Source organism: Bos grunniens, chromosome 3 (assembly GCF_055505025.1).
Source record: "Bos grunniens cultivar Pamir isolate PY7600 chromosome 3, Bosgru_T2T1.0, whole genome shotgun sequence".
In the NCBI taxonomy this organism is placed as follows: domain Eukaryota; kingdom Metazoa; phylum Chordata; class Mammalia; order Artiodactyla; family Bovidae; genus Bos; species Bos grunniens.
In genome coordinates, this window is record NC_141167.1 from 74,591,213 (window position 1) to 74,615,692 (window position 24,480).

At 38.1% G+C, this 24,480-nt stretch overlaps 1 protein-coding gene across 18 annotated transcripts in view; it reads left to right on the forward strand.

Annotated features, from left to right (window-relative positions):
• The first annotated feature begins 9,337 nt into the window (after positions 1–9,337).
• PTBP2 (polypyrimidine tract binding protein 2) overlaps positions 9,338–24,480 on the forward strand; it is an 86,682-nt gene continuing 71,539 nt past the window's right edge. For 8 of the 18 annotated variants that reach the window (XR_015161595.1, XR_015161596.1, XR_015161597.1 and 5 more), the window contains exons 1-2: positions 10,393–10,488; positions 12,160–12,190. Coding sequence is in view for 4 of the 18 variants with exons in the window: in XM_086394440.1 (XP_086250566.1) it covers positions 10,481–10,488; positions 12,160–12,190 (39 nt within the window). In the remaining 14 variants the exon portion in view is untranslated. Of the gene's footprint in view, positions 9,567–9,696; positions 9,743–10,392; positions 10,489–10,518; positions 11,417–12,159; positions 12,191–24,480 lie in introns of those variants that run through there. The other 10 variants (XR_015161601.1, XM_086394447.1, XM_086394450.1 and 7 more) reach the window with 6 other exon arrangements.

Below are 24,480 nucleotides of genomic sequence, written 5' to 3' on the forward strand. Positions count from 1 at the left end.
GCACCCCACTCTAGTACTCTTGCCTGGAAAATCCCACGGACGGAGGAGCCTGTTAGGCTGCAGTCCATGGGGTCACTGAGGGTTGGACACTACTTGAGTGACTTCACTTTCACTTTTCACCTTCATGCATTGGAGAAGGAAATGGCAACCCACTCCAGTGTTCTTGCCTGGAGAATCCCAGGGATGGGGGAGCCTGGTGGGCTGCCGTCTATGGGGTCACACAGAGTCGGACACGACTGAAGTGACTTAGCAGCAGCATCCCAATTAATGTGTAGAGAGAATATTACCTTTACCCTTTATATATAAATGATAGATTTCATTTATTAATCCAGAACCTAAAAATGCAGATAACCAGGGGTTAAAAGTGAAATAAAATATTTATTAAATGCAAGTAATACAAAGAAATTGACTAGCTTACTAGCTTAAGGGGACAAATAGAGCAAGAACGAAAATGAGAAACAGAGACTCAAGAACAGGAAAACCATTGGGCCGTAGGAAGGACTGAAATAGGAACTGGAAAGCCTGACAGTCAAACAGCATAAACATTCATTCAGTTTTATTTCTTTGCATCAGCTACATTCTTTTAATCCTTCTACAGACCACTTATCTTCACTCATTAGCTCATATGGTAGAATTCATATGCTAGAATACGATTGTTTATTACTTCTGGATTCAGATGTTACCTTTCTAATCATATAAGAAGACGAATTGAAAGATTTTTCTCCTATCTCTAAATTTCTAAGTGGAAGAATCTGACTGATTCAGTTTCCTAAGATGCCCATCCCTAGTCTAATTACCTATGTCCAAAGGAGCTGGGCTCTCACAATACAAATCTGACTGCTGGAAGCCCATCCAAGTAAAAAGAGTCAAGGAATGAAGAAGGGGGTAGATGTTTTTATGCGTAAAGCAAATATCTTATAAGTGCTCACATCAAAATACTTCAGATCTGATTCTAGAGTAGCAAATGACTCTAAAAATCAGAGTTCAATCTACTGCCAAATGCAGTGACCTCTGCTATCCTCTCTCTGACCCATGGATGTATTCAGTATCTGCTTGGATAGCAGAAAGCTGGCTAAAGCCTGAGGCAGCTCATTCCAGACTGAGGCAGTTTCATTGTTAGAAGGTCCATTTGTACACAGAGCTGAGATCTCTATAACTTCAATCCATTCTGCTTTGTGGGACAATATATGCCTAAATTCTTCCTGGCAGCCCTTTATTTAAACTAACACGTTCTTCACTGATGTTCCCCAGGGTAAAAACATCTCCAAGTCCTTCATGTTTTTCTCTGGTATGAATCTCCTATCCTTCAGTAGTTTAATAATTAGTTTGCTTTCAGTTGCCTAAAAAAGATATTTTTGTTTCAAGTGTATAAAGCCCTGAAGGACTCACCTTGGCTCACATCATTGGCAAGTCCAGAGTCAGTTTTCTGCAAGTGGGTGATCCAGTAGCTAGGTTGCTCATTCATCCTTTAACAAAGGATTGAGGAGCACCTACTGTGTGCCAGGCATTTGTACTAGGCGCTCGAGGTATGTCAGGCCCCAAATAAACCACCATTCTAGAGCTTATATTCTAGTGGAGAAAGACTGATGGTAAACAATAAATGTAAGAATATAAACAAGTTGAATAGTAAGTTAGAATGTGGCAGGTGCTTTTAGTAAAATGAAAAGTAGAACAAGGAAAGGGGGCTGAGATTGTTGAGAGTGGGGTACAAAGGCTATATCAGGGTAATTTTCTTTGAGATTTGAATGAAGACTTAAAGATGAAGACTTTATTGGGGGTGTACATAGGAGGTGGGCAGGGGATATTTGAAGGAAGAGCAGAGAAACAGATTTAGAGAAGATATTAAGGTGAGACAGTGCCTGGAATATTCTAACAGCAAAGGCCAGTACATCCGTAAGGAATGAGTATAAAAAAGGAGAGTTACTACAGATGAGGACAGAGAGAGGACGGGGGACCAGATCATGTCAGATTTATAAACCTTTGTAAGGACCTTGCCTTTTACTCAAAGTGAAACCAAGCTCCATTTCCAGCTTCTGGGCGGAGTAGTGACAAGATTTTGCTTACAAAAGAAACTCCCTGGCTCCTATTGAAAATAGATTATTGGAAGGCAAGAGTTTCTTTCTGTCTTTCTGTAAGGTTTATGTTTAGGCAGTCTCCCGTTGTGATTCTAGTGTGGTTACCAGCACTGATCAGAACTACATGCTTCCATGTTGGTGTCTATGAGATTTCATGTTGACTGACCCATCCTTGACCCAACCTCTGTTTTCAATAGAATGCCATGCTCTGATTAGCCTTAGGTCTGGATGACCTGAAATTATCACTATGGAAGGAGGGGGATGATTACTTTGATTGGTTTCAGTTCAGTTCAGTTCAGTCCCTCTGTCGTGTTCGACTCTTTGAGACCCCATGAATTGCAGCACGCCAGGCCTCCCTGTCCATCACCAACTCCCGGAGTTCACTCAGACTCACGCCCATTGAGTTGGTGATGCCATCCAGCCATCTCATCCTCTGTCGTCCCCTTCTCCTCCTGCCACCAATCCCTCCCAGCATCAGACTCTTTTCCAATGAGTCAACTCTTCTCATGAGGTGGCCAAAGTACTGGAGTTTAAGTTTAGCATCATTCCTTCCAAAGAAATCCCAGGGCTGATCTCCTTCAGAATGGACTGGTTGGATCTCCTTGCAGTCCAAGGGACTCTCAAGAGTCTTCTCCAACACCACAGTTCAAAAGCATCAATTCTTCGGCACTCAGCCTTCTTCACAGTCCAACTCTCACATCCATACATGACCACAGGAAAAACCATAGCCTTGACTAGACGGACCTTTGTTGGCAAAGTAATGTCTCTGCTTTTCAATTGGCTTACCCCTCACCAAATTGCACGGCTATCCATAAAGAGAATAGGGCTGCCAATAATATTGTTCTCTACAATTATCCTGGTACAACTATCATTTTTTTTTAAACACATTCCAACTAAACAAAGTTCATGGGAAAAATTTGAGTCGAATATAATGGAACTATTACCTTCTTAATTGAATACTTTTATTTTATTAAGAATCCTAATTGCTTTGGGTCAATGCTTCATATTTTCTGTATAGAATGTATCATCAAACCACATACCCCTTAATATGCAGAACCTTTTACAGTTGATTTTTTAAAACCTAAATAGGAGAATTTACATTTATACTCCTATTGAATTCCTTCCAATATCATTTTGAATACTGATTCTATCTTCCTAATATAAAGTACCTGTCACTTGCAAATTTGGAAAAAATACTTCACCATAAATATATTAAATGAGGACAAAATCATATTCGTTTCTTCTTCCTTTAAAACATACCTTATTTTCTCTAATAGAAAATGGGTGTAGAGGGTAAGAGATCAGACTTGAAGTAACAATGCTCCAACAGAAATATCTGTTGCAAGATAATTAAGAGATTTAACCAAATCTGAACAATTTTCAGCTCTCATTTCTCAGCTTTTCATCGCCGGTGTTAAGGAGCAAATGTATTTAAATGACTTTGAACACTCTAGACTATTAAAATAGATTTTGAAAAGGCCGAAGGTTTCCATTTGTTATTTGGTTCCTTTCTGTGTGAAGTTAACAAAGAAAGTTAGTTTGGAACAGTTACTCATTCCAGGAATGAGCTTCAAAGCTGTAGTTTTATTTGCAGACCACTTGTCACTCATCATTTGTGTGGTTATTGCATAAAAGAAAGTAAATTATAATGTGGATTTTATAATAAATTTATACTATTTCATAGTTATAATATTATAAAGCAAAAATGATGTTGTTTCTTTTGTATTTAGCATATTTTTCATCTTTTACTTTTCTGCGCATTTTTCTTTATTTTTCACATTCGCTCCCCTAGTTTAGTTCTTTATGCATGAACATTCTAAAAACTGCTGATCCGCTTAAACTATTGTGTTCTCTTCCAAGAATAATCTTTATTATATGCACAATATAGGAAGGACAGCCAGCTATGCTGAGCTTTTTTCAGTGAACATGTAGATAAGCAGTCACTTTTGCAGAATACAAAAGAGGTAATGGTTGTGCTAAGACAGTCCTTTGCTCGCTGCCATCTAATCCTTTCTTTTTTTAATGTAAAATTTATTTTTACCAAAGTAACACATGCACAAAACATAAAAAGTAAATAGTTTTGGAAGAGTTATCATGAAATAAACAAAATCCAAATTATACTCTTTTGTCTCACCCTTTTCTTATCCCCAAGTATTATACCCCAGAAACAACTGCATTCAACTCTTGTTCCTGATTTTCCTGGTATTTACCTCTATGCTTCTGAACAGTATGTTCATCTGCCATTTTCTCACCTATCAAGGCTAGACATTATCTATTGGCTTCCTACTTTGGAATATGAGAATTTGCATTCCCATCACATATACATATGCATACATCTATGCTTCTCTTCCATCCTCCCATGAAATTGCTTCACACTCTTAATTTTATTAATATTCAATGCTTACATTTTTATGGAGATGTAACTATTTTTATAACTGATTCACAGTGTATGTGATCATATCTCCTTACAACTTTTTGTTTATCCTGAAGCTAACTTTTAAAAAATTTCCAGGTATCTTTTATTAATTTTACCCCTAAGCTTGCCAACAGTGCTATAAAACTCTGCTCAATATATTCAGACATTTTCAGTCTATAAGTTCCATGTTTTTCCTTGGAGACATGTTTTCTGGAGCTCTCTGGTCTCATACTGTATTGGAATCTTACGACTGCTATATGACTGTATAGCTATTGGCCTAGGCCTTCTTTCATTGATATCTAATTTTCTTCTCTTACTTGTTGGCTCTCTGGTTTCCTGGGTACCAAGTCTTCTTTACTGATACATTGCTTTATTGCGAAATATATCTTCCAGAAAACTGCCAAATAAAAAATGTGTAGGGAATAGACATTTTGACATTTAGTATATCCAGAGGTGGGTTTCCCTGGTGGCTCAGCTGGTAAAGAATCCACCTGCAATTTTGGAGACCTGGGTTTGACCCCTGGGTTGGGAAGATCCCCTGGAGAAGGGAAAGGCTGCAGGTCAAGAAGAAAGAGTTAGAACCGGACATGGAACACCAGACTGGTTCCAAATTGGGAAAGGAGTACGTCAAGGCTGTATATTGTCACACTGCCTTTTAACCTACATGCAGAGTACATCATGAGAAATGCCAGGCTGGATGAAGCATAAGCTGGAATAAAGATTGCCAGAAAAAATATCAATAACCTCAGATACAAAGATGACACCACCCTTATGGCAGAAAATGAAGAAGAACTAAAAAGGCTCTTGATGAAAGTGAAAGAGGAGAATGAAAAGCTGGCTTAAAACTCAACATTCAAAAAATGAAGATCATGGTATCCAGTCTCATCATTTCATGGCAAACAGAAGGGGAAACAATGGAAACAGTGTCAGACTTTATTTTCTTGAGCTCCAAAATCACTGCAGATGGTGACTGTAGCCATGAAATTAAAAGATGCTTGCTCCTTGAAAAAGAAGTTATGACCAACCTAGAAAGCATATTAAAAAGCAAAGACATTACTTTGCCAACAGAGGTGCATCTAGTCAAAGCTATGGTTTTTCCAGTAGTCATGTATGGATGTGAGAGTTGGACTATAAAGAAAGCTGAGCCCTTAAGAATTGATGCTTTTGAACTGTGGTGTTGGAGAAGACTCTTGAGAGTCCCTTGGACTGAAAGGAGATCCAACCAATCAATCCTAAAGGAAATCAGTCCTGAGCATTTATTGGAAGGACTGATGCTGAAGCTGAAACTCCAATACTTTGGCCACCTGATGCAAAGAAATGACTCATTGGAAAGACCCTGATGCTGGGAAAGATTGAAGGCAGGAAGAAAAGGGGACAACAGAGGATGAGATGGTTGGATGGCATCAGTGACTTGACGGACATGAGTTTGAGCAAGCTCTGGGAGTTGGTGATGAACAGGGAAGCCTGACATGCTGTAGTCCATGGGTTTCAGAGTTGGACTGAGCGACTGAACTGAACTGATATCTAGAGGTATCTTTATTCTACTTTCACAATTGATACTTTGGAAAGGAATCCTTTCAGTACTGAGCTTTGTGTGATATTTGCCTGAGGTGGAGGAGGGAGGTGGGCATTGACAGGTGAAATTAGTACATTAATACAGTTTTACTTTGGATGTTTCTTATTATAAGTGAGGCTAAGGATTTATAATTTTTGCTTTTACTTTCCTATGATGTTTGTTAATATTTCATTCATATGCTTTCCCATTTTTAAAATTTGGTTGTTGGACTTTGATTTTTTTATTTTTAGGAACTCCTTATATATTAGAGATATCAGCCCTTTTTAATGATGAGAATTGGTAATATTTTCCTGCAAGGACTCAAGCACCTGAAAGGTAATTTGATAGCATCTTTTAAAATAAAAAGTGAATTCTATGCAGAAATTTGTAATATCTATCCAGAAGATATATTCATACATGTGAAAAATGACCTAGAAATAGGAATATTCATCACAAAATTGTTTGTAAATAGCAAGATTGGAGGCAACATAAATATTATCTATGAGTTCTAGTTAAATAAATCATGATTCTTATTTGATGGAATATTATGCAGCTTTATATAAAGAATGGGGGCTTTCCTGGTGGCTCAGTGGTAAAGAAAAGCTGCCTGCCAAGGCAGGAGACATGTGTTTGATCCCTGGGTTGGGAAGGTTCCCTGGAGAAGGAAATGGCAACCTACCCCAGTATTCTTGCCTGGGAAATCCCATGGCCAGAGGAACCTGGTGGGCTATAGTCCATAGGGCTGCAAAGAATCAGACACCACTGAGTGACTGAGCCTGCACATTGACATATATAAAGAATAAGATAGTTCTTAATGTGGTTACTGATAGGGACAGATCTCTAAGATATATTTTTAAATTAAAAAATAAGTTACAGGACAATGTGTACTGTGGTTACTACTTTGTAATAAAACCTATGTAACTCTGTATGTAATCAATTTATACATTATATATGTGGAGAATATACCAGTAAACTGGTAGGATGGGTTTCCTCAGTAGCTAAAGATATGTGCTTTTTCTGGTTGACAGATTTATTGATATACAATTTACATATTATGAAAATCATCAGTATTAAGTGTATAATTCAATGAATTTTTTTATATTTAGTATATTGTATCGGAGAAGGCAATGGCACCCCACTCCAGTACTCTTGCCTGGAAAATCCCATGGATGGAGGAGCCTGGTAGGCTGTAGTTCATGGGGTCGCTAAGAGTCGGACACGACTGAGTGACTTCACTTTCACTTTTCACTTTCATGCATTGGAGAAGGAAATGGCAACCCACTCCAGTGTTCTTGCCTGGAGAATCCTAGGGGCTGGGGAGCCTGGTGGGCTGCCGTCTATGGGGTCTCACAGAGTCGGACACGACTGAAGTGACTTAGCAGTAGCAGTAGCAGTATATTGTATAGCTATCACCACAATTTACTTTTAGAATATTTCCATTAGTATAAAAATACATACTCCCCTGGAATTATCTAATTGATCCTATGATTATTTCCTCTTTTCATAAGAAGAAAAGCAGCATAAAAAAGTTAAAGGAAGTCTTTAGTAATATAGGCAGGAAAGATGTAAAGCTAGGAATAAAATCAGAATATTATGAAAAGATCCTATCTCCTATTTTTATTGCATCAATATTAGACGTCATTTTGACTTAACATACACTGAAATTTAGATTTAATCATTGTTCACATAAGTGTAAATCTCTGTACAAGGTCAAAACATTTACCACTCAGAGGAGAAAGAACAAATCATTATACTGAAAAAAGATATTGAAATGAAAATAATACTGTACAGGCACTTTAATTTTTATTGCCTTATTTTGTTAGGAAGTCATAAACACTAATATAGTCTTGTCATATATTACAAAGGTTGATCATCTGCTAATGTTGAGATTAATAATCTCCACCATGGTTAACTCATAAAATCACACAAATCTTGATTTGGATGAGGTTTTAGAAATTTATCTATGACATTTCCCCAGATTTATTCCACTAGATATCAGCCAATCTAATTATGTTAGTGATGTGTTTAACCTTTGTGAAAGTCTCTATATAGGTTTATTTATATGAATATTACTGGTGCTAAAAAATCCAAGGGCCAAAAAATTGCAACCTGTTCCTTCTCAAGTGACTAATAATACTTAGGAACAACAACAACAAAAAAATAGGATGATGATAGCACCCTTTATTCCTTTATTGAGCATTTACTGTATCCCATCAGTGACTTAGAGTTCTGCTTTACATACATTAGGACTTTTAAGGTCAGTCATCTGGGATGAAGGTCTTATTTTTAATCCCATTTTTACTTACAGTAGAGGAAATCCCATTAACATCAGTTAATGAAACTTTTTCCTGGAGAGGTTAATGAACATGTCTAGTGTCACACATCTACTAAATGAAAAGAGCTCTGATTTGAATCCAATCTTTAATCACCATGCTTTTGTGATATAGTTGTTGCATTAGTCTCACTTCTGGTTCTATGTTGTATCACCCTTTTCTTTCTTTATTTCACTTTATATATTTTACCTACTACTTTTTGTGTCTTGACTTATAAAGAAACTTAAATTTTTTCTAGAAAGTGATGGGTCTAAATAAGCAAGCACACTGACTATTGTCTGTCCGTAGTCTTGTATTTTATTAGGAGAAAAAAAAAGAAAAACACGTTTTTGTGAATATTATAGTTTGGTCTTGGTTAACAGGATAAATTTTTTTTGTTTGTTTTGACACCTAAGGACAGGTTTCCTTCGGTGGAGCAGTTTGTCTTTGCAAGATAAAACAAGAGCTAATGAATCAACATTGATTGAGTCACTGTGGGGGAATACAGAGAATTATGGTAGAGTTCCTGGCCTTTGGAGCTTACATATTTAATTGTTGAGTGAAAATACCTGTTCAAAACCACAAACGTTTGAAGAGTGATTATTGATGGCACTGATAATGGGTCCTCTATGTATCACAAGTTAATGTTAACGGCAAAGGGAAGACAATGCAGGAAGTAATGTGTGTTTTTTTGTTTTTGTTTGTTTTTTAAGAAATTCTAATCCCTGAAGCAAATCAAGAATTCTTAACACTTGAGTGCTCTGAAGAGTTCTATTTGGACCAGAAGTTCTATAAGTTTTGTTCAAGTTAAAAACAATGTAATTTTATGAATCATAAAGTATATTTAGTACAGTGAAATTCCAAATAGTAAATGGATAAGAGATTTGTATGAAGGAGATATCAGAAAACCCAGAGTGGTCATTGAGAGTAATTGGAGAGACAAAGAGAATATTTTTCATTTCCGGGATTAGAGGTGTGCGTATGTGTGTGTTGTGGCTGCGGGGGAAGGATGGAGGATAGAGAAAAGTCGCCCACTGAGCAAATTTTTCAAAAACGGATGCCTTTTCAAACGTTGAGCCTCTGATAAAAACACTTTAAAGGAATTGTCCAATATGCTTTTAAAATTGAAAAGGAAACCAGTGAGAGATATAGAAAAGGGAGTCGATTTGAGTAGCCCATCGTAGTGTTTCCTCCATCTTTAACCAACGGTAAAGATGGAGCTAGTACTTCCATCCCCACTTGCTCTTTCAAGCCTCCAAATGGTAGATCTTACTGTTGTTAGCAGATTTCTTACCAACTTTTTAATACATCTCTCAACCTGTGTTCTTTTCCATCCAGGTATTGTGAGTATTTCCTACAGGTGCAGACTAATCAGCTGAGTGAGGTGAGAATCGTTATCTTCCTCCACTTGGAACTTCAAGCGTCGGGAAGCAAAAGCCGTATGTTTCAATCTGATGTCTACTTGCTTCAGAAGCACGGTTTTCACTAAGCAGTGGTCTTGGTTAATGGGTTAAAGTTTCTTTTGGTTTTTGGTTTTGAGAGGATGGAGGGGTCTGTTAATAAAAGATGGCATAGTAAAAAAAGAAAAAAGCTATGAAATAGTTTTTTTCTTGGCCCATCTAAGTCGACGGTAGCCAAGTTGGGACCTGCTTTGGAGGGAAAAGTGGAGGTCTTTGGGCAGTCCTGCGGTCCAGGGGACACCCTCCCGAGGTCCAGGGCAGTGGGTGTGGAGGGCTGGGTGCTAGTCCACCCACACCGCCCTGAGAGGGCAACAGGGACTTCGAGGAGGAACGTACAATAGAAACCAAGCAAGCCACTCTGCTCAGCAACAGGCCGAGGCCCAGAGCGCAAAGGGCGGAGGGCCCCAGGCGCGCGGCGCCGCGTAGGAGGCCACTGCGGCGGCGCCCCCTCCCCGCCGTCCCCGCGCCCCGCCGCTCGCCGCCCGCAGCCGGGCGCCGGCGCGCTCGGCTCTTTCCGCCGCCGCCGCTGCCACGCGCTGCCCCGTGCGCTCCGGCACCTTCGGCAATTTCCGTCGGGCTCTAGCCGCCATTTTCTCTCCGCTTGTGTGTCTCGCCGGCTGCGTGGCTCGGTTCTTGTGAGCGAAGCTTTGTTCGGTTCGGCAATGGACGGGTAGGTAACGGGTTTGGCGAGGTGGTGTGTGAGAGGGGAGTGGGGCCCGCCTGTGGCCCCGTCCGGGGTCGGGCAGAAACCCTCTGGCGGCCCCTCCCAGGGCTGGGCTGCCGTTACCCAACCCCCGCCCCATCGCACACACCCCTCCCTGGGCTTCCCCCGGCGGGCTCTGGTCGAGAAAACGGGAAGAAAGCGGACTCGTAGGCTTGGCCGGCATTGGGGCGACGACCCCGGAGAAGCAGCGGGTCTTGGAGGGGCGGCGAGGGATGCGGTGGGGGCCCCAGAATGTCTCGCCCGGCCCTTCCCCCCTCTAGGAGCCATTTCGATCCGTAACCGGGGACCCGGACCCTGGACGAGCGGTTCCAGTGGGAGCGAGTGTAGCGGCCGGAGAGCGAGGCCTACGTTGGGGGGAGGGGGGCGGCTCCCCGCTGAGAGAACAGAGGCCCCCCCCTCCCCGGACCCCCTCCCTAGAAGTCCCAGGCCTTCTTGGCCCCGCCTGGCCCGCCCTGGCTGGGGGAGATGCCGGTGGCGGGAGCTCCGGGGAAAGCTAAGTGGGAGCCGCGGGGGAAGGGGGGCGGGGAGGCGTGCGGCGGCGGGAGGAAGGGGGAGGGCAGATGTCACACTCCTTTGTTTTCACTGGAGTCTGCTAGTGGGGGCGGGAGGCTGAAAAATGCCTTTCTGTGCGGCCTAAGAACGTTGAAGGCTTGGCAGAAGGGCCCAGAAATTAAATCATCTCAAAAAACGAAGTGTTTGTGGTGGACATCAGTCACATGGGCAAAGGCTAAGAGCTGTGGCAGAAAGAAGAGCAGATAGTCAACACAGGGCCATCTTTTCAGCTACTTTGACCAGTTTCTGGAAAAACAAAAACAACTCTTAAAAAGCCAGAACCATCTGCACCTTTGAGGCTGGCGATAGAATGCTAAGTGAGGTGAGGCAAAGGCTTCGGGAAATGATACGGGACCAGGGTTTCCCTGCACTTAACGCTCCACACCTGAAAAGACTCTAATAATTTAACTCATTGTTAAAGGAGGCACCCTTTAGGGCGAAATATAGCCGTATTCAGCCCGTTTGGGAGCATAGGAAAACAGTATCTTTTATTGGAATCAGTGACTGAAGGGTCAGAAGTAAATTACGAGGTTTTTTTAAGCATCTGGATTTCGATGTTTTTTAAGGATATCACGTGCAGATCTAGTAAAAGTTAACAGACTAACGAAATTTGACTCATCCTAGATGTTCTCTAAAGATTATTTTCTAGATGAAACAAATCCAGATTTCACTGTTTTCCCCAGATCAGCATGGAAATAGATGGCAAAATTTGTATTGAATTTCATGTTTCCTCATCCTATTAAGATTACTAAAGAGTTGAATTAAGTCTTAAATTATTAACCTAAGTGTAGCGGGACATTATGTAGGCTTTGGGGTTTTGTTCTTTTTGCTATTTGAAATTAAAAAAAAAAAAAAAAAACACCACCGAAACTGTGAGTTTCCTCACATGTTTGAAAGTCATTTCTAGAAAGCCAAGTTGATAATGTTCCACCGACCATCTTTGTGTGTGTTTTCCATCTGCATTTTGAGTGGAAGATTTATGAATGATGAACTACCCTAAAAAGTTTCTAACAGTGACCATTTGAATAACTAGAGGTTGAAGCTTTTTGTTTGTTTGTTTTACAGAATTGTCACTGATGTTGCAGTTGGCGTAAAGGTAGGAAAACAGTGTTTAAAACTAAGGAAAGCTGGGTTCCTCGATCTACTGAGTGTATTATCATTAAAGGGAACTTTCTGTTGACTTTTGAAAACTATAATATAGCTTACAAAAATTCCAGTGGAAAGTACTTGTTGAATTTTTAACATTGGTTTATATAAATAGTTTTAACCTAAATAGACAACCATAAATTTTTCTAGAAAAGCAGTCTCTGAGAATAACATTTTAAAGTATGAATGGTGTTCAAGGAATTGAAAAAGCTTTCAGACATGGCTTCTTGTAAATATAAAACGATAACCCAATTTTCTGAGGGGAACTTATGGTTCTAAATGGACAGATAAAGTGATTTGACCTAAATGATATAATTATAGTAATATAAGATTTTTTTCACTCTGCTTTTCTGTTATGAAGTCTGAGATATTTTCACTAGTAATAAGCTTCATTAGAAATCAGTTTACCCTGATTTTTAAAGAGAATAAAGAAACTTGTTCAGGCAGTTAGCTTCAAATTTGAGTCAGAAGTTATAGAGTTGGTTTGTGCGTCTACTAAAGAAAGTTAGTCCTTACATAGAGATTGTTTAGAATCTTTCGTCACTCACTTTGGCCAGAAAAACTATTCATACTTTAAACCTTAGATCTAGTGCTTAGGCCTTTCATTTCCTTGAATCCTTGTACATTTTAACATTGGGATGTATTACAAATTTCTGTTTGTAAACCTTTCTGCCCTGTTAGGGCACGATTCTTAAATCTTTAGTTTTCCAAGCCTGGCAAAATGTCTTTCAAGCCTAGATCTCAAATACTTGTTGGAGGCAAGACATTTACCTCCTTCAAGTATGAGTGGTCACGAGAGGCAGTTTGCTCTTGAGAGTCCAGTTATTCCTGACCATTCTAAATAATTTTTGGAATTCTTAAAATTTCATCAATAACAATGTGATATTCTTTAGAACACTTGGAGATATTTTGTGTTTTCTTGCTTATTTTCTGTCCTCTCTTTCTAGTAAATTAAGCACTTGTCCACACTGTACTATTTTGCCTTACCTGTTAAGTTCATATTATGTAGATTGAGGGAGAAGTAATGAGCTTTTTGTGGGAAGGTGTATTTATTTTTATTCAGCAATGGTATTTTCTAAGAGGGTCAGATGTAGTTAACCATCCAAGCATATCTTCTGGAAGTGAATTTTTAAAAAGAATATAAATGATGCAAGTCTGAGTTGTCAATTACTGGATAAGGAGAAAAGGAATTCACAAAACCTAGAACAAGCAGAAAGAAATGAAGGTGCTTGGAAGAGGGTGTTCAGATGTGGTTTATTGGCAGTTTTCTACATTAGTAGTTTGAAGAGGGAATGTTGTTAGAAAATTATGTTAAAGTGGTTGCTAGCCTTTTTTTTTGTCTGTTGTTTAATATAAAAGTTTTGGTAACTGAAGTTGTATTTTTATAATCTGCTGCTGCTGCTAAGTCGCTTCAGTCGTGTCCGACTCTGTGCAACCCTGTAAATGGCAGTCCACCAGGCTCCCCCGTCCCTGGGATTCTCCAGGCAAGAACACTGGAGTGGGCTGCCATTTCCTTCTCCAATGCATGAAAGTAAAAAGTGAAAGTGAAGTCACTCAGTCGTGTCCAACTCTTCTCGACCCCCATGGACTACAGCCTACCAGGCTCCTCTGTCCATGGGATTTTCCAGGCAAGAGTACTGGAGTGGGGTGCCTATAATTTGCTAGGATAATAGTTAAGAATTTTTCCTTTGGCGTCGGATTTATGTGCCAAGTAATTAAGCTTTCATGAAATTTAAAAAAGTAATACATGTGTGTAGTTAAAAAAAATTCAAGTGAAAAATATTTCTCCCTGATTTCCAGTCCTTTTTCTTAGGTGTAGGTGATTATGTTAAAATTTTTTTTGTGCATTTTTTTTCCTGAAATTACTAGTTTACATATTACCACACATAAACATCCTTGTTTAGTTACACAAATGTATTCATGCCATGTGTACTGGCCCATATTGTGCCTTAAAAAGAAGCTTTATTGAGATATAATTTGAGATAAACCACCTATATTTAAGGTATACAGTGTTTTTACATATATACACCTATGAACCACTACTATCAGGGTAATGAACCCCAGGAGTATCATTTTGCTCCTTTGTAATTCCTCCCTTCTGTCTTTCTTTCCCCAACCAACCACTGATCTGCTTTGTGTCACTGTAGATTAGTTTGCAGTTTTTAGAATTTTAAGCAAAGAGTCATACAGTATGTATCCTCTTTTTCCCTGGATCATTCCACTCAGCATTATTGGAATTTCAGCCATGTTGTATATCAGTAGTTCATTCCTTTTTATTGCTTAGTAGTACTACATTGTACAGACATACAGCAGTTTGTTTATCCACACAGCTCTTGATGGACATTCGGATTGTTTCCAATTTGGGTCTATTATAAATAAAGTTTCTGTGCAGGTCTTTTTGTAAACAAATGCTTTCATTTCCAGTTTACTGCCCGTGGCATCCCCCATCTACATCCTCTCTAGTGCTTGTTACTGTTTTTTCTTAATTATAGACAGTCTCATGGATGTGAACTGGTAATCTCTTTGTGGTTTTATTTTTCATTTTTCTAGTGTCTTTGGTGTTGAACATCTTTTCATGGACTTTTTTGCAAGCTATATGTCATTGGTTAAGTCTATTTGAATGTCTGCTTTTCAAATTGATTTATTTCTTTAAGTTTTGAGAAGTCTACATTCTGGTTACAGGTTCTTTATCAGATATATGGTTTGCAGTATTTTCTGCCTTTTTTGTTTTGATTCTCTCAATGGTGTTTTGAAAAATAGCATTTTTTAATTCTGATGAATTTAAGTTTACCAGGTGTTTGCTAGTGTGGCTCATGCTTTTGGTCATATCTAAGTCGTCTTTAGGATCTTCCCTGGTGGCTCAGACGGTAAAGCGTCTGCCTACAGTACCTACCATGTGGGAGACCCGGGTTCAATCCCTCCGTCGGGAAGATCTCCTGCAGAAGGAAATGGCAACCCACTCCAGTATTCTTGCCTGGAAAATCCCATGGATGGTGGCACCTGGTAGGCTACAGTCCATGAGGTCGCAAAGAGTCGGACACGACTGAGCGACTTCACTCACTCACTCACTCATTGTCTTTACGGCTTCCCTGGTGGCTCAGTGAGGGCTTCTCAGTGGATCAGGGGTAAAGAAACCACCTGCAATGCAGAAGATACAGGTTTGATCCCTGGGTTAGGAAGATTCCCTGGAGAAGGAAATGGCAACCCACTCTAGTATTTTTCCTTGGTAAATACCATGGACAGAGGAGCCTGGTGGGTTGCAGTCCATGGAGTCACAAGAGAGTCTGAAGTGACTTAGTGACTAAGTAATAAAAACAGGTCATTGTGAAACCCAGGGTCACAAAGATTTCTCCTTTGTTTTCTGATTTTATAGTTTTTAGTTTTACATTTAAGTTCTTTTTAACTTTTTTTAATATGATGCAATGTATGAATCAAGATTTTTTGGATTTGAATATGGAAATTCACTTTTTTTAGCATGATTTGTTGAAAAGACTTTTTTTTCTAATTGAATTGGCTGTGCATCTTGGTCAGAAACAATTATTATCTACATATGATTCTTTGTACTGTATTCTTTTTCATTGACCCGTTTTTGTCTATTTAGTAGCCAAAAATGTACTATCCTACTTAGTTTTATATCAAATCTTGAAATAAAGTAGAACTGTGTTTGTTTTCAAAGTTGTTTTGGCTCTTCTGGGTCCTTTACATTTTCCTATGAGTCAGTTTCTACAGAAAGGCCTGCTGGAATTTAATTGAAATTAACTTGAATCAATAGAGCAATTTGGGGAAAATTAACATCTTAATGTTGAGTTTTTCCACCCATGAACACAAATTATCTTAACATTTAATTCAATCTTTTACTTTTTGGAGCAGTTATATTTTCACTATACAGATTTTTTGTCTTTTTACTCAGATTTATCCTTATTTTGGGTTTTTTTTTTGGTGCTATTCTAAGTAATATTTAAAACAAATGTCCATTTGTTATTAATATATAGAAATAAAGATTATTTTTGCCCATTGCTTTTGTATTTAGCACATTTGCCAGACATTTTTATTACAGTATACAGCTTTTTGGTAGATGCCATCAGATTTTCTGTGTACACTGTTCTATCTGAATGTCTTTTCTTTTTCTTACCTATGGCATTTAGTTGTTCAGTCACTAAGTATGAAAAAGCATCTAGTGCAGTGTTTAAATAGGGAGAGCAAGCATTCTTTGTTCCTGAATTAAATACCTTAAATGACGTTATTTTTTTCCTAAATGTTTGGTACAGTTCACCAGTGAAGCTGTATGGGTTTGCTGTTTTTGTGGGAAGGTTTTAAACTACACATTCAATTTATTGAATAGATATAGGATTATTCAGATTATCCTTTTGAGTGAGCTTTGGCAATTTTGTTTTCATAGAATTAGTCTGTTTCATCAAAGTTTCTAAACTTTTCATCAAAGTTGCTAAACTTTTTCATCACAGTTGCTAAACTTATTTGTAGGGTTGTTTGTTGTATTGGATTTTTATATTTTTAATAACTAGAATCTATAGTGATGTCATCTCTCTCATTTCTGATACTGATAATTAGTGTCTTTTCCCTTATCAGTCTGTCTACAAATACATTGATTTTATTAATTTAAATAATCAGCTTTTGGCTTCATTGAATTTTCTATGTTTTCCATTTCCCATCTTACTGATTTCTGCTGTTTGAATGTTCTGCTTTGTATTTAGTTTGCTTTTTTCCTATTTAATATTAAAGTTGATGTAGTTGACATGGTATCTTTTCTAATACAGAGGATTAATGTTATGTATTTTCATACAAATACTGCTTTCATGGCATCCCTCAAGTTTTGACATGTAAGCTGCTTCTCATTCAGTTCAGAGTACATCTACCATGTTTATTTCTTTGACCCATGGGTTATTGAGAGGTATGTTATTTAATTTCCAGGTATTTGGAATTTTCCATATACTTTTTGTTTGTTTCTAATTTAATTCATTGTGCCTGGAGAACATATTTTGGAAGACTTGAATCTTTGTAATTTTTTCTTATTTTATGGTTTAGATATTATATATCCTGTTAGTTTTAAGTGCTTTATAGAGAGGTGTATTCTGTTGTTGGGCGATGTGTTCTGTATATGTTAATTAGGTCGTGCTTATTGGTAATGTTGTTCAAGTGATGTCTTTCTATTGCTGTCACTTACTGAAAAAATGACATTGTAATCTATATTGTGCGTTCGTTTGTTTTGCCTTGTGTTTCTATCATTTTCACTTTATATTTTTGAAATTACAATTAGTACATAAATGTTTAAGATAACTATGTCCTCTTGATATATTCACCTCTTTATTATTATACAGTGACCATTTTTATTCATGGTAATCTTCTTTGCTTTAAGGTATACTTTTTCTAATTATACTCATCTTGGCTTTGTTTTGAGTAGAGTTCACATGGTATATCTTTTTCCATTGTGTTACTTTCAGACTATTTGTATCCTTCAGTTTAAAGTGTAGTTCTTGTAGACTACAGGTGGTCAGAGTATTGGAGCTTCAGCTTCAGCATCAATCCTTCCAATGAATATTCAGGGTTCATTTTCTTTAGGATTGACTGGTTTGATCTCCTTGCTGTTCAGGGAACTCTGAACAGTTTTCTCCAGCACCACAGTTCAAAAATACCATTTTTTGAGTGCTCAGCCTTCTTCACAGTCCAACTCTCACATCTGTCCATGATTACTGGAAAAACCATAGCTTTGACTATATGAACCTTTGTTGACCAAGTGATGTCTCTGCTTTTTAATGTGCTGTCTAGTTTTGTCATAGCTTTTCTTCCAAGGAGCTAGTGTCTTTTAATTTCATGGCTGCAGTCTTTGTCTGCAGTTATTTTGGAGCCCAGGAAAATAAAATCTGTCACTTGTTTGCACTTTTTCCCCTTCTATTTGCCATTAAGTGATGGGACTGGATGATATGATCTTAGTTTTTTTGATTTTGAGTTTCAAGCCAACTTTTTCACTCTCCATTTTTCACCCTCATCAGGAGAAGGCAGTGGCACTCCACTCCACTGCTCTTGCCTGGAAAATCCCATGGACGGAGGAGCCTGGAAGGCTGCAGCCCATGGGGTCTCTAGAGTCGGACACAACTGAGCGACTTCACTTTCACTTTTCACTTTCATGCATTGGAGAAGGAAATGGCAACCCACTCCAGTGTTTTTGCCTGGAGAATCCCAGGGTCGGCGGAGTCTGGTGGGCTGCCGTCTATGGGGTCGCACAGAGTCGGACACGACTGAAGTGACTTAGCAGTAGCAGTAGCAGTGGCTCTTTGCCATTAAAGTATTAGAATACTTCTCCCCTTTTGGCCTGTGTACTATTGTTATTATAACATTGTACTTCTACATGTTATAAATTCTATAGCGCATTCTTTAAGTAGCCATTTATCTTTTTAAAAGACTTAAACAACAAGAGAAATAACCTTCTACTTTACATAGTTATGCACGTGCATTGAATACTCAGGGAGGATTCTCTGCTGACCTTCCAGAGTTCTCTTTGTGCAGCTCTCTGTTGAACTCTGCCAAACAAACGAGCTGCTTTGATCTTGGATTTTTGACTTTTAACTGTCAGGGAATTTCTGAAGTTCAACCCAGTTTCCTTATTGGAGCTGGGCCTTGACCTGGACTTTCTCAAGCCAGTAAGCTGGGACAGTCATGGCTTATCCCATGGTGCATCGTTGTCAAGTGTCCAGTGGTCTTGAAAAACAGTGTTGTATATATTATGTATGACTTTTTTGTTTTCCTAAGTAGGGCAGATTGGTCCATTGTTACACCTTCTTGGCCAGAAGTAGAAGTTCACTTAAAAATTTTACTTAATATGGTCTCTGCAATTATGGTTTTGTCTTGTTACATTGGTGCCTCACACTGTAGTTGCTTTACACATCACAGTTGAGTTCCACATCGACTAATATTTTGGTTTAATTATTTTTGCAGTTAACAAGTGAGAATATTAAAAATAAAAGTAAAAATACGGTGTCAAATTAAATTACAGCTAAAGAGTTTATTAAAGCCACAATGCCAAGAGGATTCTTCCTCATTTGTTTTCCACAATTGTGTATGGGAGTGCTTGTTTTTCTGTACCCTTACCAATTCTGAGTTTTAATGAAAATTTAGAATATTAGCTAATTTTAGGGTAAAAAAAGCTTTGTAATTTATATTTTGAAATAGGTGAGATTTTAAAACTTTGGCTTTCTGTTTCTGTGAACTGCCTCTTTGAATATGGGATCTATTTTAATGATTATCATGTTTGTCCAACTCTATATATAAAGATAATTGATTCATATGCATTATAGGTACTTTTTCCTGCAGTTTTATTACTTTTTTGATACAGTTTTGGGCATTTAGATGTTGTTGCCCACCAGGCTCGCTGGTCCATGGGGTTCTCCAGGCAAGAATAATGGAGTGGGTAGTCATTCTCTTCTCTGGGGGATTCTCCCAACCCAGGAATCGAACCTGTGTCTCCTGCATTGCAGGAAGATTCTTTACCATCTGAGCCACCAGGGAAGCCCATTTGAATTATTAAGTAGTATAATTCAGCTTTTTTTCCTGTTTGATACTTAAACATTTTAAAACATTTTAAACTTAAGTTTCTTTAGAATTGAGATGACAAACTTTGAATATTAAGTGTGATTGTACATATAAAGTATTTTCCATGAACTAAGTCCTTTATTAATGTTAACCAATTTATACTACATATAGAATATCCAGTTTTTGTAGCTCTGGGCTATGTTGAAATCTCATTTTTCATTATCCATATGAATGTTTTCATTAATTTTAGTTCAGTTAGTTCAGTACCTCAGTTGTGTTCAACTCTTTGTGACCCCCACGGACTGCAGCACATCAGGCCTCCCTGTCCATCACCAACTCCTGGAGTTTACTCAAACTCATGTCCATTGAGTCGGTGATGCCAACCAACCATCTCATCTTCTGCCGAGCCCTTCTCCTCCCACTTTCAATCTTTCCCAGCATCAGGGTCTTTTCAAATGAGTCAGCTCTTCTCATCAGGTGGCCAAAGTATTGGGAGTTTCACCTTCAGCATCAGTCCTTCCAATGAGTATTCAGGCCTGATTTCCTTTAGGATGGACTGGTTGAATCTCCTTGCAGTCCAAGGGACTCTCAAGAGTCTTCTCCAACACCACAGTTCAAAAGTATAAATTCTTCGGCACTTAGCCTTCTTTATAGACCCCTTTTTATTTGGTTAGGTCAGTGAGACTGTGAAACAGAAAGGAAATTGGTAGATTTTAATACAAAGTTTGTTGCATTTCTTAAAAAAAATTTTTTTTTAATTCTTTGTAATTTGTTTCAGAGGTTTATTTCTATACTCTTAACCATTTTGCCTCTGAAATTCTTGCAGAATAATGGGCCCAAATAGTTAGCTTTTTTTGGGTTAAATTTCACTAGAATTTTGAAAGCACCAGTTGTAAACTGTTGAATGCAAAGACAGTTTAAGTTGTAATATGGGTACTTTATTCAGCAGCATTGGCTTTCCTAGGTAATTGCAATAAAATAGTACTAAACATAACCTTTTTAATAGTAGTTGAATATAACTGATTGATGACCAGTATTTTAACCAAAAACTGTGTTATTCGGGTTTTTAGGTTTTGAGTTTTCTTAAAATGTTACATAATTCTTGCTAGGGTATTTATGTTAGAATTTCAAATTAAAGACATTTGTACTCTTGCCTGGAGAATCCCATGGACAGGGGAGCCTGGTAGGCTGCAGTCCATGGGGTTGCTAAGAATTGGACACGACTGAGGGACTTCACTTTTCACTTTTTACTTTTATGCATTGGCGAAGGAAATGGCAACCCACTCCAGTGTTCTTGCTTGGAGAATCTGAGGGACGGGGGAGCCTGGTGGGCTGCCTTCTATTGGGGTCACACGGAGTTGGACACGACTGAAGTGACTTAGCAGCAGCAGCACAGTGTGTCTACTAAATGACAGCACTATGTTAAAAACTGGTGATTCAAAGACATTAAGAATATATGTGTCTTGAGAGCAGAGACCTTACTTATTTTGTTGATTTTCCATCATTGGTAGTACATATTACATAGTACATAGTATACTTAATGACTCTTGGAAGGTCTCTGGCTTCAATATGCTCATAATCTCATGAGCTACTTATCAGTAAAAAGGTCAATGCCAATTTTATTGCTTAACCTTCTTCCTTTTCCCTGGAGATCCAAAAGAGCTATATCTTCTAGGACCTTATCTAGTTAAAGACATAAATATACTAATTCAAGGTTTACAAAAATGCCCTAAGGCTACAGTAGGGAACATTAATTGGTAGAATCAGAGTAGATTTCATGAAATTAGTGGATTGTGACCAGTACATGTAAATGTTTGGGTGCAGAACTGAGCAATATATGTTGAGGGAAAGACATGTCTAAAGTTGTGTCAATAGGCTGGCACAGATTCATAACCATTGAACAATCAGCTGAATCGTTTGAATTTTACTGCAGAGTTTGTATGTGGGAGGGAGAGAAAATATAGGATGTCAGATAGGTAGGCAGAAAGATTGTACTTCATGTGGTAGGCAGTATTCCATATACCTGTTCAGTTCAGTTCGGTTGCTCAGTTGTGTCTGGCTCTTTGCAACCCCATGGACTGCAGCACGCCAGGCTTCCCTGTCCATCGCCAACTCCTAGAGTTTACTCAAACTCATGTCCGTTGAGTCGGTGATGCTGTCCAACCATCTCATCCTCTGTTGTCCCCTTCTCCTACCTTCAATCTTTCCCAGCATCAGGGTCTTTTCAAATGAGTCAGCTCTTCTCATCAGGTGGCCAAAGTATTGGAGTTACAGCTTCAGCATCAGTCCTTCCAGTGAACATTCTGGACTGATTTCCTTTAGGATGGACTGGTTGAATCTCCTTGCAGTCCAAGGGACTCTCAAGAGTCTTCTCCAACACCACAGTTCAAAAGCATCAATTCTTCTGTGCTCATCTTTGTTTGTAGTCCAACTCTTCACATCCATACATGACTACTGGAAAACCATATACCTGTAAGCTTCCATATATGAAAGTAGCTCATTATTCTATTTTTATTTTTTATTTATTTATTTATTTTTTGAATTTGAATTCTTTTTTTTTTTTTTAATTTTTAATTTAATAATTTTAAAACATGTGTTCCCCATCCTGAACCCTCCTCCCTCCTCCCTCCCCATACCATCCCTCTGGGTCATCCCAGTGCACCAGCCCCAAGCATCCAGCATCGTGCATTGAACCTGGACTGGCATCTCGTTTCATACATGACATTTCACATGTTTCAATGCCATTCTCCCAAATCTTTAGAATGTCTCAACTGAGCTGCAAAGTCCTTAGCTTTGGTATTATATGGAGCACTATGATTTAGAATCATGAGCCTCTGTAGTTAACTGTTTAGATATCTTATTTGGTTCATTTGTGTTGCTAAATTGAAAGTTAAATAAGTTTCCTAATTTAGTTTTAGCTATTCATGAAGGACTAAGGTGGTTAGGTAAATTTTTTTACTTGAAAAGTAATAAAATATAATCAAAAAGTTATGGAAGAAATGTGTTTTTGAGAAATGATTCTTGTTATAGCTATTGTGAATTTTGAACCTAGAAAAAAGACATAGTAGTATTATAAACTGTTATTTGTCACTCAGCCCAAACAATCATCAACAAACAACCCATTGCTAAAATTTAGGCTATCCACACTCTACTTTTCTCCTCCTCTGTTATTTTGAGAAAAATTCCGGGTATTTGTATTCATTCGAAAGTACTTTATTGTGTCTCTTTTAAAGATAGAGTCAGTTCTCTCTGTCTACCCTCCTCCCTCTCTGATTTAAAGAAATACAACCACAGTGCACTCCCTCCAAAAGAAAAAAGCAGCAATTGCTTAATGTTCTCAAGTGCCAAATTTGTGTTAAGATTTCTATTTGTCTTGTAAAAGTTGTAGTACGTTTACTGTCTTTATTTTTAGTGGTATGGAAAGTTCAGGATCAAAGATCAACACATTCAGTAAATAAATTTCTTTCAATCTGCAAATTATCCTTTTATCCTTGTGAGGCTTTTATAATTACATTTTATTTTTGAAGAAAACTGGTTGTTGGTGGTACAGAGTTATCCGTAGTCTGCATCTACTGATTGTATTCTGATGTTACAATTATTATGTTCTCCATATGTGTCAGTTGGTGGATGGATCTAAGGCCATCACGTTCTCTTGATTTTTAGTAATATTTTGTAAGTGGTGGAATGTTTTTCTGTTAAAAGATACATGATAGCTGATTTTTTTTTTTGCATACGTCTGTGTTTTTTCAAGAACATTCGTTTAAATAGCTTTGTTAAACCTGTTTATGCTCAGCATAGTCTTCTCGATAAGTATCTGTTCATCAGTATTCTTAAAGGATATATGCAAAGATGGAAAGTCCAAATAAAATTTTTATAATAAAGCAGAGTCAGACACGACTGAAGCGACTTAGCAGAAGCAGCAGCAGCAGTATTAAAATATAATATAGATTGGAGTTATTGATGAAAAAGAAATGTTTTGTCAGTGTAGGTCTTGTCAAATTAAAAACACATGATTTAGAATTAACAGACGAGTTAACATTGAACAAGGTAGCCTCTGAGTTTCAGTTTTACAACTTAAAATGGGTTTAACGGGACCTATTTCAAAAGTTGTCTTGATTGAACAATATGTAAAAGAATTAACACAACATGGTACATAACTACTCAAATGATGGTGATGCTTTTTATTATAGTTCTTTAATCTGTAAGTGAGTGAGTAAGTGAAGTCGCTCAGTCGTGTCCGACTCTCTGTGATCCCATGGACTGTAGCCTACCAGGCTCCTCCTTCCATGGAATTTTCCAGGCAAGAATACTGGAGTGGTTGCCATTTCTTTCTCCAAAAGATCTTCCCAACCCAGGGATCGAACCGAGGTCTCCTGCATTGTAGGCAGACGCTTTACCGTCTGAGCCACCAGGGAAGTCCTGTAAATCTGTAAATCCTAAGAAGGAGCACTTTATTAGAAGTCAGCTTCAAAGTTTTCATTTATTTTCTTGGAGTTTTTATATATTGATTTATGGAACTTTTCCTTTTATTGATTCTTAGGAGTTTTTATGAATTGTGGGTACTAAAGCTTTGTTGTACAAGGTACAGATAAACTTCCTGTCTGTGGCTATTTTTTTTTAAATTGATGGTTAGATTTGGAAATACTAACATTAAATTTGTTTTAGCTTTAGGAAATTTGTATTAAATTGATCTTT